Source organism: Priapulus caudatus, unplaced genomic scaffold (assembly GCF_000485595.1).
Source record: "Priapulus caudatus unplaced genomic scaffold, Priapulus_caudatus-5.0.1 Scaffold819, whole genome shotgun sequence".
NCBI lineage: Eukaryota > Metazoa > Priapulida > Priapulimorpha > Priapulimorphida > Priapulidae > Priapulus > Priapulus caudatus.
In genome coordinates, this window is record NW_014577880.1 from 23,115 (window position 1) to 41,205 (window position 18,091).

General features: G+C 40.6%; 3 protein-coding genes across 3 annotated transcripts in view; 1 reads left to right on the forward strand and 2 right to left on the reverse strand.

The window, feature by feature from the left end:
- LOC106813748 overlaps nucleotides 1–5,333 on the reverse strand; it is a 19,440-nt gene extending 14,107 nt beyond the window's left edge. Inside the window, exon 1 of the mRNA XM_014817967.1 lies at nucleotides 5,013–5,333. Within this exon, the coding sequence (XP_014673453.1) occupies nucleotides 5,013–5,051 (39 nt within the window). The 5' untranslated portion in view covers nucleotides 5,052–5,333. The remainder of the gene's footprint in view (nucleotides 1–5,012) is intronic.
- A 3,754-nt stretch (nucleotides 5,334–9,087) lies between these two features.
- Nucleotides 9,088–14,438, forward strand: LOC106813755. Its single transcript, XM_014817976.1, has 6 exons — nucleotides 9,088–9,309; nucleotides 11,677–11,883; nucleotides 12,081–12,173; nucleotides 12,617–12,766; nucleotides 13,397–13,505; nucleotides 13,837–14,438. The coding sequence occupies exons 1-6, from the start codon at nucleotides 9,264–9,266 to the stop codon at nucleotides 13,895–13,897; spliced, it is 666 nt and encodes a 221-aa protein (XP_014673462.1). The 5' UTR covers nucleotides 9,088–9,263; the 3' UTR covers nucleotides 13,898–14,438.
- Nucleotides 14,439–14,538: 100 nt separating this feature from the next.
- The window catches only part of LOC106813749 (pumilio domain-containing protein KIAA0020 homolog), a 15,971-nt gene continuing 12,418 nt past the window's right edge, over nucleotides 14,539–18,091 (reverse strand). The window contains exons 10-14 of the mRNA XM_014817968.1: nucleotides 17,254–17,396; nucleotides 16,376–16,521; nucleotides 15,916–16,077; nucleotides 15,547–15,637; nucleotides 14,539–15,209 (exon numbers count right to left, since the gene is read on the reverse strand). Of these exons, the coding sequence (XP_014673454.1) occupies nucleotides 15,086–15,209; nucleotides 15,547–15,637; nucleotides 15,916–16,077; nucleotides 16,376–16,521; nucleotides 17,254–17,396 (666 nt within the window). The 3' untranslated portion in view covers nucleotides 14,539–15,085. The remainder of the gene's footprint in view (nucleotides 15,210–15,546; nucleotides 15,638–15,915; nucleotides 16,078–16,375; nucleotides 16,522–17,253; nucleotides 17,397–18,091) is intronic.

Genomic DNA, 18,091 nt, shown 5'->3' on the forward strand with positions numbered 1-18,091 from the left:
CTAGAAAATATAAGCAGAGAGAGGAGGAGAGAGCAGAGAGAAGAAAGTATGTGTATGGTGTGTGTGTGTGTGTGTGTGCGCGCGCGCATGCGCGTATATGCGCGTGCGCTCGTGTGTGTGCACACGGCGCGCGTGGGTGTATGTGTGCGCTGCAGCCGTATCTTAATGTCTCGAGGCTACGGGTACGGCAGTCCCACACACAAGTACAAACAGTCACCCTATCCCCAACCCCAACCCCAACCCCAACCCTAACCCTAACTCTAACACTAACTCTAAACCGACTCGGCTATCTTATATACGCGTGTTATAGTACCCAAATTAATCTATGGTGTAAACCTTTTGCTTTCTATATTTCGCATTAGAACTGACAATCAATCCCAACGAACTGGTGTAGGCTAGCTGGCACAATAATGTTCATTTTCATACTTCAAATCCGAGTGTTTCTTAGCTCATCAAGAAATCTTAATCGTGAATTAAATCGTGAATTAATTTCCAACGGCATTATTTTGTGGGAAAGCGACGCATGCGCAAATGTACTGCCGTACCCGTAGCCTCGAGACATTTATCTCCCAACAGTAATCTCCCAAAAATGATCATATGATCTGATGAATCATAAACAAAAATACATTTGATACCTGTGCTATAGTTGCAACATCACAAAAACGGCAATTAGGAGTTTCGAACCCATCCGAGAACGCGTTAACGTTTTCGCAACATTCCAAGAACATAACTCCCTCACCAAGTAAAACCAATAAATGCATAACGATATGGGAATGTTCTTAGAATATTTTTGGCTAATGTAACTAAACTAGAACCTCCAGCGAATGTTACGAGAAACATTCCAAGAACATAACTCTCTCACCAAGTAAAACCAATGAATGCATAACGATATGGAATGTTCTTAGAATATTTTTGGCTAATGTGACCAAAACTAGAACCTCCAGCGAATGTACGAGAAACATTCCAAGAACATAACTCTCTCACCAAGTAAAACCAATCAATGCATAACGATATGGGAATGTTCTTAGAATATTTTTGGCTAATGTAACAAAACTAGAACCTCCAGCAAATGTTACGAGAATGTTCCGTGTTTGCTGGGCGCGTGCCTGTATGAGAAGAGAGAGAGATGAGAGAGAGAGAGAGAGAAAGAGAGTAGTGGAGACGAGAGAGAGAGAAGAGAGAGAGAGAGAGAGAGACGACGCGCGAGAGAGAGGTGGTGTGTCGGTGTGCGAGGGGGTAATCGCGTAGCCAATTTGACACCTTGCGGTGACGGTTATTTTTAATTTAAGAAATGACAGATTTGCAAATCGTAAATCGCTCGCTCCGTACGAGTCAACAACCTAACCATACAAGCGGTATTAGCCGGGCGCGTATAAATACATTCTCTCTGCCTGCGTGTTATTCTGTAGTGCCGAAACAGATGTTAAACTCATGCAGAGTTTTGTAGCAGCAAGCCACAGATCCTTCCTTTCTCTCTCTCTCTCTCCCGCTCTCCCCCCTCTCTCTCTCCTCTCTCTCACACACACACTCACACACACACACACACAACACACCACACACCACACACACACACACACACACACACGACGCACACACACACGCACACACACACGAACACACACACATACACACACACACAACACACACACACACACACACACACACACATACACATTGTTTTTCTTACAGATAATTTAGACCATGTCTCTGTTTAGCTTTTATACAATGGACTGGTCCCGCTATCCGACTGTACGTGCGCGAGGCAACATATAGTAATATATATATATATATACAGTACTATAGACACTTTAGTTGGCAACTAGTAAACCAGAGCTTCGCTCTCTCTCTCTCCTCGCTCATACACACACACAGACACGTTAAAAATATCTACAAAAACGGAAACATGTTAATCACATAGGTTTACGTTTACAAAACGCTTCGCATTTCATTTCAACGTCTCGAATTCCGAAAGAAAAACACAAGTTAGAGTTTGTCTGTCGGTGTCGGATCACTGGTGATCGACGTCACCGTGTCGTCATAGTGACCCCCGACTAGCAACTCGTTATCTTCTCATGTCACCTTCCGCGAAACTAATTAGTACTAATAAAGCACTAATAATAATAATAATAATAATAATAATAATAAGTGGAGGAAAATCGCGGCCTTACTGTAGAACAGCACCACATCCTTCGCGAAAAATTCTGGATTGAATTCCTATGTCCCAGGTTGGGACACGGCCAACCCAGAAGCCACCGTCTAATGCCGTGATCCACTTTGGAAATAATGCGCGCGCACTTTATCTATCTATCTATCTATCTATCTACATCTATATTTATATCTATCTATCTATTTATACTATCGTATCTATCTATCTATCTTATCTATCTTATCTATCTATCTATCTATCTATCTATCTATCTATTATCTATCTAATCTATCTATCTATTCTATCTATCTATCTACTATCTATCTATCTATCTATCTATCATCTATCTATCTATCTATCTATTCTATCTATCTATCTATCTATCTATCTATCGTTATCTATCTATCTATCTATCTATCTATCTTATCTATCTATCTAATCTATCTATCTATCATCTATCTATTCATCTCTATTTATCTATCTATTCTTACTCTTATTTGTTTTTTTTCTATTTTATTTCTCTTCTCTTTCTCTCTCTCTCTCTCTTCTCTCTCTTTCTCTCTCGCGCGCTCGCTCTCGCTCTCTCTCTCTCTCTATTGGCGCTATCTTCTCTCACGCGCGCTCTCTCTCTCTCTCGTCTGCTACTTCACCCTCTCCACTTTTTCCACACATATATACCGTCCGCCTGTCAGTCCGCCCGCCACCCGCCCGTCCGCCCGTCCGTTCGTCCGTCCGCTTCGCCCGTCCGTCCATCCGGTCCCCCCGCCCGCCTGCCTATATCTATAGAAATCTCTACGGGCTGCGTTACAATTCTGTAGCCGCTAGATATGTTTACGCCGGCACACATATAGGGCCTATATATCGGTAAAAGCGGAACGCGTAAACACAGCTGAATCATGGATGATACACAGCTTCCATCGACGTGACAGACCTTCACATAACTACGCGGTGACGCGTCGCCGCTTACTTGGCAACAGTGGACCTGGCCATGATGGATTAACAGGAGACTTAATTCTCCCGACAGACGAGATGTTTTACGTGAAATCACTATTTTTTTCGGCCGCGCAGTGACGTCACTGACATGCTGAAATATGGTGAAACCGCCAAGTCTGGCAGTTTGGCAACTTATATATATACCGCCAACACAACACAGACAGATTTTAAGCTAGCCTCAAAGGAATGTTGGTTCATTTCAACGTTCGCAACATCAAATAAATATTCGCTAGAAATATATTGGTCGCGCTGGCCGTAGAATAATTCCCAAAAGATGAGTGAGGCGGTGCGATTGCGTTAGAGAACGTATTCATGTCACATCACTGATCGGTCAATGCTCATTGGTCAATTATTTGACCAATTATATTCATCTTCTTTGATACCGAATGCGGATTGTTATTAGCCTGTAAAAAAACTAATGTTTTGTTGTGTGTGCGTAGGAGCGGATAAAAACTGCACAGTGAGAGCGGAACGTGATGTAAGACATGTCATGCCACTAACTACACTAAGTGCAGTGATGCTGAGACAACTCTTTCTTGAGACAACTTCTTCCAGGATATGTATCTGAGATGAAATCTCCATCACAATTAAGTGCCTCACAGGACGCTGCTGCTCGAATGTTCGCGGTGGAGGTGTCGCAGACTGAGGCTCTATTCCTATAATTAGACGTCTACGCCTGTCTGGATTCTAGGCTAGCAGGCAACTTTTGGCACCGGCAACAACGTTCCCACTGTGATTGTAATTTATTAGATTATTATATAATCTATTATTATTCACTCCTGATTATATCGTATGTCGTACTGTCATTGTGACTTCATAGCCATAGATCAACTAACCCCGACATCGTGCACACACACACGCACGCACGCACGCACGCACGCACACACGCTACGCACGCACGCACGCACACACACACACACACACACACACACACACACATACACACACACACACATACACACATACACGCGCACACACACACACGCACACATACGCACACACGCATACACACACACGCACACACACACACACCAGCAACACAACACACCACACACACACACACATACAAACACACACACACACACATACAAACACACACACACACATTACAACACACACACACACATACACACACGCTCGCGCACGCGAGCATTACACCATGGGTCAACTTAGTATCGAACATATCCAGCAGAAGACTATGTAGTCATTCAAAAATCATTCATCGACACATAACAAAGGGCTTAACTCAACTAACTTAAATTAACCTATTCCTGTTAAAGAAATTAACGGTGACGATGACGATGACAAATGACCATTCACACAGTCTTATTCCATCTTCAACTTCACAGCATAACTCTAAGTTTCATAACTTCACACAGTTTCATAACTTCACACAGTCTTCATAACTTCATACATCTTCATAACTTCACACAGTCATCTTTCATAACTCACAACAGTACTTCATTAACTTACCATATCATACTTCATACAGCTTCATAATCTTCATATACTTGCACTCTTTCATTAACACTTTCACACAGTCTTCATAAGCTCAACAGTCTTCATAACTTTCACACAGCTCTTCATAACTTTTCATTACAGTCTTCATAACTCTCATTTACATGCTCTCACACACACACACACACACACACACACACACACACACACACACACACACACACACTCACACTCACACTCAGACAAACACACAGACACAGACACAGACACAGACACAGATACAGACCCAGACACACACACAGACGCACACACAGACACACACACACACACGCGCGCGCACTTGCCCGACTCGATCAACGACCGACATATACTCACGGGCGACTATCTAGTGGACGTAAATCAATCACGCACTAACCCTATCCGCCTCAGATGTGACTCCAGCACTTCCGGGCATGTTTCAGCGCGGAGGGGAATGTTTCAGTCGTGGACGCGCAGTACTAGCAGCGGCGTGTCCTCACACTACGTCTTTCTCTCTCTCTCTCACTCCTTCAACTGGAGCGGCAGGCTACCTCACTACACAGCTATATAGAGAGAGATGGTGTATAGCGTCTGTATGTATGCGTGTGTGTGTGTGTGCGTGTGCGTGTGCGTGTGCGTGTGCGCGTGCGGTGCCGGTAGCAGATGTGAAGTTGAGTCTACAGTGCGCGAGTGCGAGCTGCTCGAAATAGCCCTCGATCAGCTTCTCTCTCGCTCTCTCTAGGTCCCTTTCCCCCGCGCCAGCGCCCTTCCCTGTGTGGAGAGTCCCAGCTGTTCACCAGAACGGCAGCAGCAGCAGCAGCAGCAGCAGCCGCGGCGGCGGCAGTAGCAACAGGAGCAGCAGCAGCGGCGGCCGCGGCGGCAGTAACAACAGTAGCAGCAGTGGTCGCGGCGTTCATTGACGTTCACATATGCATAGTTAAATGCATTCTCCATGAAAAAAACTGTCGTCAGTACATGTATTTTTATCTGAATTACATGCAATAAAGATTTAATAATAATAATAATAAATGTCACATAATGTCGCTGATGTCGTATATAGCCACTAATGCTGATAACCTGCTATAGATCGGTAGATCAGGGATACATCCGACTGTTGGTATTGGTTATACACATGCTGCAGTGTGAGATATGAGACAGTAGGTGGCGCTGTAACTACGCATCACAGAGTGAGATGAGACACTAGATGGCGCCGTGTTACATCGAACACCTTCCATCTTACGTTTTCCATTTTATTTGTTGTTTTTTTTCGATAAAAATTTTATTTAACGGCCCTTTTACAAAATTTAAAGAGGATTGACAAACTATATGTCAATAAATGCTTGCATTTAACTCTAGGTCATGGTTTCTTAACATGTGTTTCATGGACCCCTTTGAGGTGCGCGTAGTTGGGCTTCAGGGGGTCCGTGAACCAGGCGCACATAATCACTTTGTGTTTATGTGCTTATGAGCATTTTTTTGGGAGGGCTTCGTAGCTTTCACTAGATTCTCAAAGGGGTCCATGACTCAAAAAGAGGTTAAGTACCACTGCTCTAGGTTATATTTAATTAAGATTTACAGCTAACGCACTGTGTGCTGTATATGTACGTACTCGGCCAGCTAGGGCACGTGATATGTATTTTTTCAAGCTCCGCTGGTAAAGTTGTTTACGTACGTGTTGTGCATATATATATATATATATATATATATATATATATATATAAGTTGTATAATATATATATTATATATATATTATATATATATATATATATATATATATATACGCTCACTGGCTTGGGTGTAAGACAGTGTTTCTTAACCTTTTTGAGTCATGGACTTTTTTAAGAATCTGGTGAAAGCTACGGACTCTTCCCCAGAAAAATGCACATAAGCACATAAACACAAAATTTGTATGCGCCTGCTTTGCGGACCCCCTGAAGCCCATCTGCGCACCACAAATAAGTACATTGACCACAGGTTAAGAACCCCTGATGTAAAAGCTCAACTGTTGTATTTTGCATGGTGCTGCATGTCTGACAGGCCCAGTAGTATAGAGGGTTATACCATAGAAATATATAGAGATACCCGTATTATAGTCTAACTAGTAAACTACTATATTACACTATCTACTATATGGGTCACACATCGATTAGTGGTAATATGGTGGCCCAATGTTATAATAGCTTATCACAAGTCTTCGACGTGAACCACTGTTATAATATATAAACATAACCATATACCGCTGAGTATGTACGTAACATCTCTGGTAACATCATTAGACACAGTAAGGATAGATGTGATTTATGTGACGAAATGAAAAAAGAAAATTTGGAACATTTATACTCGTGTAAGATATATAGAGGGTATAATTAAGGGGAACGGGTAGAAGATTGGAAAAGTGATGACCCAAAAATACTAAAACCAGCACTAGAATATGTTAGAAAGGCATTATCAATTAGAGAAAGTAAGTTAATTAATGCTAACTTGTAGACAGAATTTCCTTATCTACAGGATTTCCCGCCGCACATGCAAGAGAATCTGTGCCTTGTGAAATACAAGAGAGGGACCCCAAGATACAAGATACAAGATTAGAGTTATTTAACCTACCTACAGTATATTACTAGGTAAATTAGAACATTACGGAATTAGGGGGGTAGGATTAAAGTCTGTTTGAAAATTACTTAAAAAATAGGAAGCAGTTTCATCATCTCATAGTAATGTGAAATCTAATCTGGTTGATATTACGTGTGGGGTTCCTCAACGGATCGACTTTAGAACCATTACTTTTCCTAATTTATATGAATGACCTACCTAATGCATCTGCCTTTAACACTAGATGTTTGCTGATGATACCAATTTATTTATTTCGGAAGATAACATATGGATCTGGAAATATAGTAAATGTGGAGATAGATAAGATTGAATAATTGGATGCTGGCTAATAGGCTCTCAATAAACTATGGTAAGACGAAATACATGATCATATCCAAATAAAAAATTAATAGAAACTTATTTAATATTACCAATCGACAACCACGAGCATAGAACAGACACAATCAATAAAATATTTGGGTGGATATATAGATAATAATTTAAAATGCGTCATCGCATATAAAGGTTCTCAGTACAAAACTTGCTAAAGTGGCTGGAATATATCTAGACTAAGACATTATACAGATACATCTACTCTCCTTCAGGTTTATTATGCTTTAGCATACCCATATCTACATTATGCAGTGCTGAGCTGGGCATCATCACCTAAATATATTTCTACATCCAGTAAGAGTTATTCACAATAAAATAATAAAATATATAGCGTTCGGGAAATATCAAGAACATGTTACTCAATATTATAAAAACTAAATCTATTGAAACTAGAAGACATCTATACTTTGGGAACTTGGGAAATTTATGCATAAATTTCACAATAATAAACTACCGATCTTATATAGAGCATACTTTATTAAAGGTTGATATTCATCCTTATATTACACCGTTATTCAGTTCACTCTCAATATCATCTCCCTCGTACTCTAACATCATTAGGACAAAACACACTAAAATTCAAAGGAGTAAAGTGCTGGAACGATATACCGCAATCAATAAAAGTTAACAATCTAAATTCCTTTAAATTTAATCTTAAGAAATTTCTTAATTAATAATATACGTAGTAACTATTGTATTAAATTGAAGATATTTATATATAGTAAGGTATGCAAATTAATATCAAATTATATCTATATTATATTTATTTTTTACCAGTGTATATAGTCTATCCGGTGTCTCATACATAAGATCAAATTGTATATATACATATATGTAAAGTAATGTAACGTACGTAATGTTGTTGTTTGTTTTGTTTTTTGTAATTATAAACTTATGTTTTACTATGTGTCGTAATGCCATACCACGCTATGTAATGTAAATATTATATGTCATATATCATCATGTCTTGTAATATCTTATGTATCATATTGTCATATCATGGCATGTATTGTAGATTGTATTACGTCTGGTATTGTAATGGTTTGTATGTGTTGTAATCATCTGATCAGGTCATGTTTATATGTAAACATCATATATCATCATATCTTGTAATGTCATACGTTTTATAAAATTGGTCTAATTGTAATGTGTTGTATCGTGTTGTATTGTTTAATGTCATGTCATGTCATGTATAGTAATATAATATAACGTCGTGTATTGCACGTAGTACAACGTTGTGTATTGTGATGAATTGTATGTGCTGTTGTATCAGATCATATCATGTATAGCTAATATCATTCAACATCGTGTCTTGGAATGTAATAATTTATGTACTTTAACTAATGTGTATGGCTGACTAGATGACCGAAAGGTCTTTTCGCCATACCGGTGCTTTATAATAACAAAGTTACAACTGTTTAATTGTGCACTGTCTGAGTTATCCGTTTAGCACGAATAAAAAATCTTGAATCTTGAAAATCTTACATACAGATGGCGCCGCTATCGCGCCTAAAATGTCAGCTTACATATGTGAAAACATCATAGATACAGAATTCTATATATATCATTCATGATCATTCTTGATATAAGATCTAGCATTCTATATCTATGGTGAAATGCAGGATATTTGTCTACGTTGCCAAATAACGCATGAAGTTGTAGCAATATGAGATCAATTTTACTCTTCTTGTTGTTTCAGATAGCTGAAATGTGTAAGTTCAAGTTGTGCTTTGGTTTGGTTAGCTCACAGGCACTTGAAGCGTTTCAATAAAATATAATGCTAACTAAATACGAAATCTATTTACTACCATTCTTAATGTTTCTATACTCTCTTTCACCTATTACTGCCGACAGTTTCCTGTAAATTCCGTCCAAATCCTACGTGGAACCATATGATATATCTAACCCTATCCCTAATGCCGATGAAAGTTGATTTCATGGTTCTCGTCAGGCATTGTTGAGATTTTGATGAGGGATTTAGATCAACATTCATCTTTCATCTACAAACCAACTTCTTTGTTGACAGTTTTTACTCAAATTTTTACTGTTTGTCTTCCATACATGTTAGTGCTGACTGTTAGAATTGTTGATTTTTTGAGGCGCGGAATTTCATATGGGACTTTTTGATGCGGGAATTTCGTCAAGCGATGAGTGTTTGAACTTTTTTGGTGCGGGAGAGTAAAATTTGATGCGGGCGCGCTAGCTGACGAGAACCATGACATCAACTTTCATCGGCCTAACCCTAACAGTAACAGTAACAATAACCCTAACCATATTATTAAACCTAAACCTTTATATTGATATAATATTATATTTATATTGATGTAAATGACATTGGTTTTATTGGGACCCATGTTCTTTATCCTTGAACTGCGGCGGCCATTGGCATTGCTCTCGTGGCTCACTTTTGCACGCTTACACTTATATATATAGTGTATATACAGGGGCGGATCCGGGGCTGAAGCTAGACAGTATTTTACCAGATTTTAAGGGCACATCCCCCGAAAAAGGGCACACCACCCCACGGTGGGTGCCGTTATGCGCTGAAGCAGATGGCGGGGGTCTGGGGGGCCTCCCCCAGGAAATTTCAAAATTTCAAGCGGTTCCTGGGCACAAAAATGAGCACTATTTGAGCACACATTTTAGTCAACCAGCAATAGCCTAAAAATCATATGGAATTTGATTTCTGCTTCATTTTGCCTGCGCTTTGCATACAGCAATTACTGCAGAATGATTCAAGCACTTCCCTTCTTTTTTCAGATATCAAAGCTAGTTTTGTTACCATGTAAAAATTTTGATTTCCTTCAAGTCCGTATGAATGAATCAGAGGAAAATGAAAACAAATAAAGAATATAGCCTAATTCCATCAAAATTGTCTTTCTGTATTTTTTTAGCGCAAAATTTTCGAAGGGCTCTTTGAAACTACTTAGACTCGTACTTCTCCCAATACCGGCAAAATACGTCCTGAATCCGCCCTGATATATACTATAATATATATATATAAACTTACACACATAGTATATATACTATACCTTATAAGCTTACACTACTACTACTATATACAGTGTAAGCGTGCAACATGATCGACAGCGAGAGCAGCAATGGCCGCCGCGCGCCATAATATTATGAGTCTGCCACGTTGGATTTGGAAGGCAATTTACAGGAAAACTAGTTGGCGATATAGGATGAAAGAGGAGTATAGAAACACTGAAAGAATTTGTCAGATAACATAGATTTCGTATTTAGTTAGCATTATATTTTATTGACGCTTTTTAAGGTGGCCCGAATGGGTTAGCTCTCCTTAGTATGGCCGTACTACTATAGTAGTCAGTACTAAGTATATATAGCCCGCGTGCAGTTGCCCCAGGCAACCTGCGGCAACTGTACGCGGGCTATAGTACTAGAGCTATGCTTTGGTATGATAGAATTTGTATTCTTTGTGATGTCTTTGCGTAGACATGTAATTTATAATGACATGTAATACTTTAATGATGTAATTTATATTGTGATGTGTCACGTCCTGTGACCCTTCCAAGTTCCATTTCTAGTTCCTAGACCTCTTCTTTTCTGCACAATTGTAAATTGACACACTGACATACTAACGCTCATGGGGTCTATGTCCCCCAGGGTACTGCCGGAACGTACCTGAGTACTGCGTCCGGATTTATACCGGAACGCTACCTTGGTAACCTATTTCATTTTGTGATTATGGTTAGTTAGTGGTTTTGGTTAGGCGTTAGGGTTAGGGGAGTTATGGTGTAAGGCGACTTGCCTAGACTCACGTTAGTGGGAGTAGGCGAGGTACGGTCCGGCATATTAGATAGTACCAGGGTTACGTTTCGTATCCGGACCATACCCAGGGTACGTTCCGGCAGTACCCTGGGGGACATAGACCTTTTCAGCCATACTAACATAGTCTCAGATACTGCTCCCAAAATGCAATGACAATGTATACTGCCAGTGCACTACACGAGGCTCTGTTCTGTGTAGTGTGTACACAGATACATATGATCGTATCAGTGGAAGAAGAAGCAGAACTAATGGTGTTTGCTAATGTAGATTGTTCCTGTTCAATGCAGCATTGCCTACAGCAAGGACAATTCAAGATTCCAACTTCAACGTGACCGTCACTGCGAGTGATGTGTCACGCACCACGGCAGTTGTACGATGGTCGCTGACACCTCAGATCGACTCCATCAGCTGTGATGCAGTCTACGGACTGGTCGCGGCTCTAAACACTGTGCAGGTTTTGCAGGACATAAAGCCAGAATCCTTTTCAATTGCCGGTAAGTTTCTTCTATCGTATCCGGTAACAATTTGTGCTTTTCGACTAGTAAGTTAGCGTTATATTATTATTAGCCACATACGTAAGAATGGCCCGAGCATGTGAAAGGTTTATGCGGAACTATTTATTGAAATTAACAGAATCGCTTTTTAATTGGTCTTAATTGCAGTTGGTTTATTTCTAATACATTTCTTCCAGGACTAAAGACCAATGAAACCTACTTTTTTTATATAAACTGTCAAGACAAGATTGGGAATGACTATCATTCACATGAAATTAACTTCATTATGAGTAAGTGTGAGTAAAAATGGTTGTTTAGTGTAAATGAAGGTATCTGTGAGCTATGATGATTTATAATGTGCATTACAGCAAATAATATTTTAATTGTATTTGAATGAGTAGTTTGTGTCAGTTTTCTCACAGTCTACTACCACTACTACTATTAGTAGTACTGTTAGTAGTAGTAGTAGTAGTAGTAGTAGTAGTAGTAGTAGTAGTAATAGCAACTGCAGCAACAGCAGTAATAGTCACTAATAGAAGTAGGCACTGTCTTACACTCTAAACGTTGTAGTCAATATGTTCCTCATTACTAATGGAATTAAGTCCGTGTGATCATAACATACTCATCAATTCATGTCGGCACATTTTTACATTCTAAACTTCAATTATTTATACCCTATGTGGCATGTAAATTGAAAAAGTTGCGGCTTGCTAAAATTTCTTTGTGGTTTCAGACGGAACTCGAATGTTTTCGTCGATTGTAGAAGAAAGTTCGACAGCTGTAGAAATGAGCGACACCGGACCGATTCCAGGTGGTGCTGTCAGCAGTGACCATCCGACCGCGATAGGCAAGGCTCAGGGTCATTCAAGTGATGCAGTCTTAGGTACGAGATGTCACTCAGTGTTGTGGTCTCGCTTCCATGTCTGTGTGATAAGCAGGGTGCGAAATTAACGGGAGTCTGGAGTCAAATACTCCCTGATTTACTGTCGGACTCCCTGATTTGACATATGCAGGAGTCTGTGTGACTCCCTGAAATTTCTGCCACACTAACTACTCGTTCCAGAACACGGCCTCGCAGAATTACCGTATTTTTTCAGCAAATGTTCAAAGAAAATTTGGCAGACCTGCAATCGCATGAATCTTCAAAATAAGCACACGTGTGTTATTGTTAATATCTTTAATTTTGACCTTCAGACTGCGGACTCCCTCATTTTGCTGCGGACTCCCGTGTTCAAAGGTTAAATTCTACCCCTGGATACGTGTATCAAGTAATAATCAATTGAGATCCTTCCCCTCGATTCTTCTCGACATTTCTTGTCACGTGAATATGGGGCTAGGATTCTGCTCTCTTGTCATGAGAATTTGCGACGGCATTGCCGCGATGTTCTATTGTCACATGAACGTGTGAAGATAGAACCGGTATTCCCTCACTAACAGCTGAAGCGTGATTGTGTCTCGATGTAGTGTTCCGCACGGTTTTGCTCCGTTGAACAGTTTTTACTTCTGTCTGCAGGTATCTCATGCGGGATGCTAGGTCTGTTTGTTGTCGCGGTAACGGCAACGATCCTGCTTATAACGAGGATACGACGACTGCAGAGCAGACGTGGATTCATCAACCGCCTGTATGTGATCTAGAATGATCCACTAGAAGCGTTAGCTGCGCAACTGTCTGTATGTGATCTGGAATATTCCAGTAGGAGCGTTGGCGGCGCAACCATCTGTATGTGATCTAGAATGTTCCACTAGAAGCGTTAGCTTCATTAACTATCCGTGTGTTCACTAGGGTGCGTTACTTGAGCTGGCTTTGGGTTAGCAGTAGGAACTGCAGAAGGAGAAGCATAACCTGATTGCAATAATTAATAAATTAATGAATTTCAGGTTAATGATGAGGGAAGGGTTTCTCTTCTGTGCACACTCCGTTAGGTAATATATCTTTTGTGTATCTTTTGGCAGTGATGTGGAGGAAGACGATGCCTTTGGTAGCATGCAATACGACAGGGGCTACTATGCATGACAGGTCACGACGGACTGCACGGCGACCGTGCCCGTATGGCCAGCACTTACTATCTCCACTTACTCACTCACTGCATCTGTGATCACAATACAAGTCACGGCTCACGTCACGGCACAGCTTGCATTCGGTGTGGCACATGCGCTGCACAGTTGTCGTTTTATATCCAGCATGCACGAATAAGAGGGACACTTAGCACGAGATTACAGAAATCCCGCCTTCCTAGTAATGCTGTTGTAAAGGGTTAAAACTCACATTCACATTCCACAATACTTCTAACATACCCTTTACGTAAACGCAAGAGGTTAAGAACTAGGGTAATTGTTCCCAGCAATAGTAATTTATTAACAAAATTTATTTTGATACGACATTGTGTAATGTTGTCATTAAGGGCAATGTTGTTTTAGAAATTGAGATTTGTTCACGTCTTCTGATATTGTTAGTAAGTTTTTGGTAGCAATATTTCATTTTTATTGTATATCGATATATCTGCATCTACAACGCGAGTTCATGATTTTATAAACAACGTTTCATATTATATTAATTTGTTATTTGACTTCAGATGTTTTAGTTATTGTAAGTGTTTTAATTGCTAAGGAAATGTTTGAATCGACACCAGTTTAATACAAAGCAATACAATACAATACAATTAAATATAGTATTTTAATGAGACCTGCAATAAATTACAGACTTGACATTCACATATAATGATGTACAAACATAAGCATTTACTTTGCATTGTATTACGATGCTTGATGTCAAATCACAATTCAACCAAATTTATGTCGTCACGCAACTTGCATCTTTAGCAAGCAATCCGTCGGTATCATTGCATAACATAATTGTTGACATAATTGTTAATATGTGATCAATGTACCATTTGTAGATCTATGCACGCATGCAGGGAATAAATCCTTTTATCGCATCCTAATCTCAATATAAACTTCCTGCCAATCCAGGTCATTGTGAAATATGCCTATTAGAACTTTTAGATCACCATTGTTTACCATTTCTGCTCAATTTTTTTTTACAAACACACACCAAGAGACACAACCCCAGCGCATCCATTACGCCCTGGTGTCAATAGCTTGCAACGTAACCAAGGTGGCTGGCAATACTGCTGACAAATGGCAACAGGGCTCTAGTAAATTACATTGCCTGTTTGCCCACGGAGTGATAGAGAGAGAGATGTCATTTGAGCTTTGCCAGCAATATTTCGGCACCCTTGAAGGAAGATTTACCCAGCATATTCTTACATCCCGTCAATTCTTTCTTTACCTTTTCAACCACGCTTGGAATTTCTGTCTCCAGAAGCCTGTAATAGATAAAGATGAGGTTCTAAGGTTGGATGCAAGATTTCCATTCGTTATGAACATTGCACACTGCATTCTCTACACACTGACGATTGGGCTACGAGCTAACAAAGCAACAAGCTTGCTAAGCGAAACAGTATTAAATCTTAATAAAGTATTATTATATCAACAGATCAAGATCTCACATATTTAACAATAATAAAAAAGGAAATTAAAAAAATAACGGCTAACAAAAAACTCATCGATATTCTGAAACACATCTCAGAATAGGTCAAATAGAGATGGCGCCACTGTGGCGACGCGGCATCGCATAGGTGGCGCCACGGTGTGAGCACTCACGCGACTACGATGAAGGAACCTCTGTTACATGAGACCCAGGATTTCAGACAGCCCTCCGGTAAGCTCTCCAGCAGCATCTCACAGAAACTCGCTGGAAGATAAAAGCCAACGACGTAAAAACCAGCGTGTCACAAAACTCGTCAAGCCAAGCATTTTCAACTTCAAGGGACGAACCTCAAGTTTCATTTTTCAACCTTCAATTTTCAACTTTGGGACGTTCTCTGAACCTCTATCTTAGTCAAGTTACAAGATATCAGCATACTAAATGCAGCAGAGTCACAAGAAGCTATCCAAATCAACTAATTGGATAACTAAATAAATAATAATAACTAATAAATTGACTAATCTAGAGAAGTGGATGATACTCACGCTGTCCTTTCTCTATTCTCTCCTTGTCGCTCTGTATGAGACGTTTCACCACCAGGTGGCCCGATGCTTGCTCGACTATGTGAAAGCTTTCTGCTGATTTGCCGGTCTGGAACGGCCGCTGACACAGATCGACGATGGCTTCCAGCGCCGGCCGGACATCACCTGTAATTTGTTAACAACGTTCGATGTCCGTTCGAACCGAGAGACATTCAAAAACCCAAACCATCAACCAGCAAAAAAGTACACATATACAAAATTCCGTATGATTACGCTAGCCTCCAAGTGTATTTAGTATTTACGTATTTAGTATTATATATATAAATATTTGCTATATTATAATAATATAATATAATAAATATATAACTATATATCGCTTAATATAATACCATTGACACTTCCCCTGCCCTGCAAAAACATTAAGAATTCGAGGTGTGGCTATACGCCGCGTTCGTGAACCTACCCACGGCATGATTGAGAATGGTGAGAACGAGAAAGCACAGCGATTTTTCCTTCACCATCTCCTCAGCGTTATCGGCGATCAGCTTCAGAGCGGGAGCCGAGACTCCCTCCCGAAGCTCATTCTCTCGCAATGCCTGGTCCTTCTTACTGCACAGAGTAAATGTCGCATTAGTACAGGGTTTCTTATACATAAGAGGCACAGTGGCGCACCGCCGTTGTCAAATTTAACATCGCCGTTGTGAAAATACTCCTGTGACATTCAAATTTTTACAATTTTTCTGGGGAGACCCCCAGAACCCCCCCCACCCACCAGCGAGGGGGATCGAGTTGCCCCTCTTCCTCTCTCCTTGCGCCTGCCTGCAGCGTCAGCATGCGTGCATGTGGCACACCTTTGAATCCATCATGTGCGTTTTTTTCCCAAACTGGCCATTGCCTCCTTTGTCTAATTATCCCTCAGACGAAACCCTGTTGCTCTAGTTTTTTTAGTAAAGACTTGTTTGGTGTAGTTTTTCGGTGCGCAGTACTTTGTACGTGGCAAACATTAGGAGACATTAAATTAAGACAATTAAACATTAGAGTTAATACGAGAGGCACAGAGTCAAAGTTTAAACGTAAACGATCTGGTGGCCCTGATACTGGATACGGCACGTTGAAGTCGGTATGTTTTGCGGTAAATAACGCGAGAATTTACATCGGTTTCCAGCGGGTAGTGTTCATGCCCTCGTTTTGCTGCCAGGTTTTTATATTTCTTTGTGTATCCTCTCACAGGAACAGACATGCGCACGCACGCATGCACGCACACACATGTCCACGCCGCACGCACGCACGAACGCACGCACACACACACACACACACATGCAAACACACATGCACACACACCTGGTGTTGTTATTATCTCCATCCTGTAGAAGCTTCACAACGTCCGGGTGAAAGTAGAGAGGATCCCTGCGCGAGAGCAGGTACAGCAGCACCTTACGTCCGTAAGGGTTGAATGCCGTCTCCTTTAAAGATCTGATCATCTCCTGCGCGACAACACAACAATTAGCAAATAAGATAGCTCAAATTAATTAATTTGTTAGCAATTAGTTTTACGAGCGTGCGACCGACTAGCGCTATCCACTGTGCAGTTCTCTGGCTAGGTGCTGCCATCTGTGGGATTCAGCAACATGAATTGACAACTATCATTTGTGTTCAACTGCAATATACCTTCCCATTCAGAGTAGTATCACACAGCTATGCAATGGTCACCACACGTCTAATACAATTACACACCTACTAGTACACCCAACACTTCCACTACGCCCCATAGTTACACATACTTACACACACTGCTACACACAGCTACACAGTTACACACCTACTAGTACACCCAACACTTCCACTACGCCCCATAGTTACACATACTTACACACACTGCTACACACAGCTACACAGTTACACACCTACTAGTACACCCAACACTTCCACTACGCCCCATAGTTACACATACTTACACACACTGCTACACACAGCTACACAGTTACACACCTACTAGTACACCCAACACTTCCACTACGCCCCATAGTTACACATACTTACACACACTGCTACACACAGCTACACAGTTACACACCTACTAGTACACCCAACACTTCCACTACGCCCCATAGTTACACATACTTACACACACTGCTACACACAGCTACACAGTTACACACGGCTATACATGCACTCTACA

What these genes read in the sequence shown, in the direction of transcription:
- LOC106813755 (XM_014817976.1), top strand. Translation starts at nt 9,264, where the DNA reads ATGAGATCAATTTTACTCTTCTTGTTGTTTCAGATAGCTGAAATGT. An exon ending in AGAATCCTTTTCAATTGCCG is followed by an intron (nt 11,884 to 12,080) that starts GTAAGTTTCTTC and finishes CATTTCTTCCAG; the next exon opens with GACTAAAGACCAATGAAACC. An exon ending in CGTGGATTCATCAACCGCCT is followed by an intron (nt 13,506 to 13,836) that starts GTATGTGATCTA and finishes ATCTTTTGGCAG; the next exon opens with TGATGTGGAGGAAGACGATG.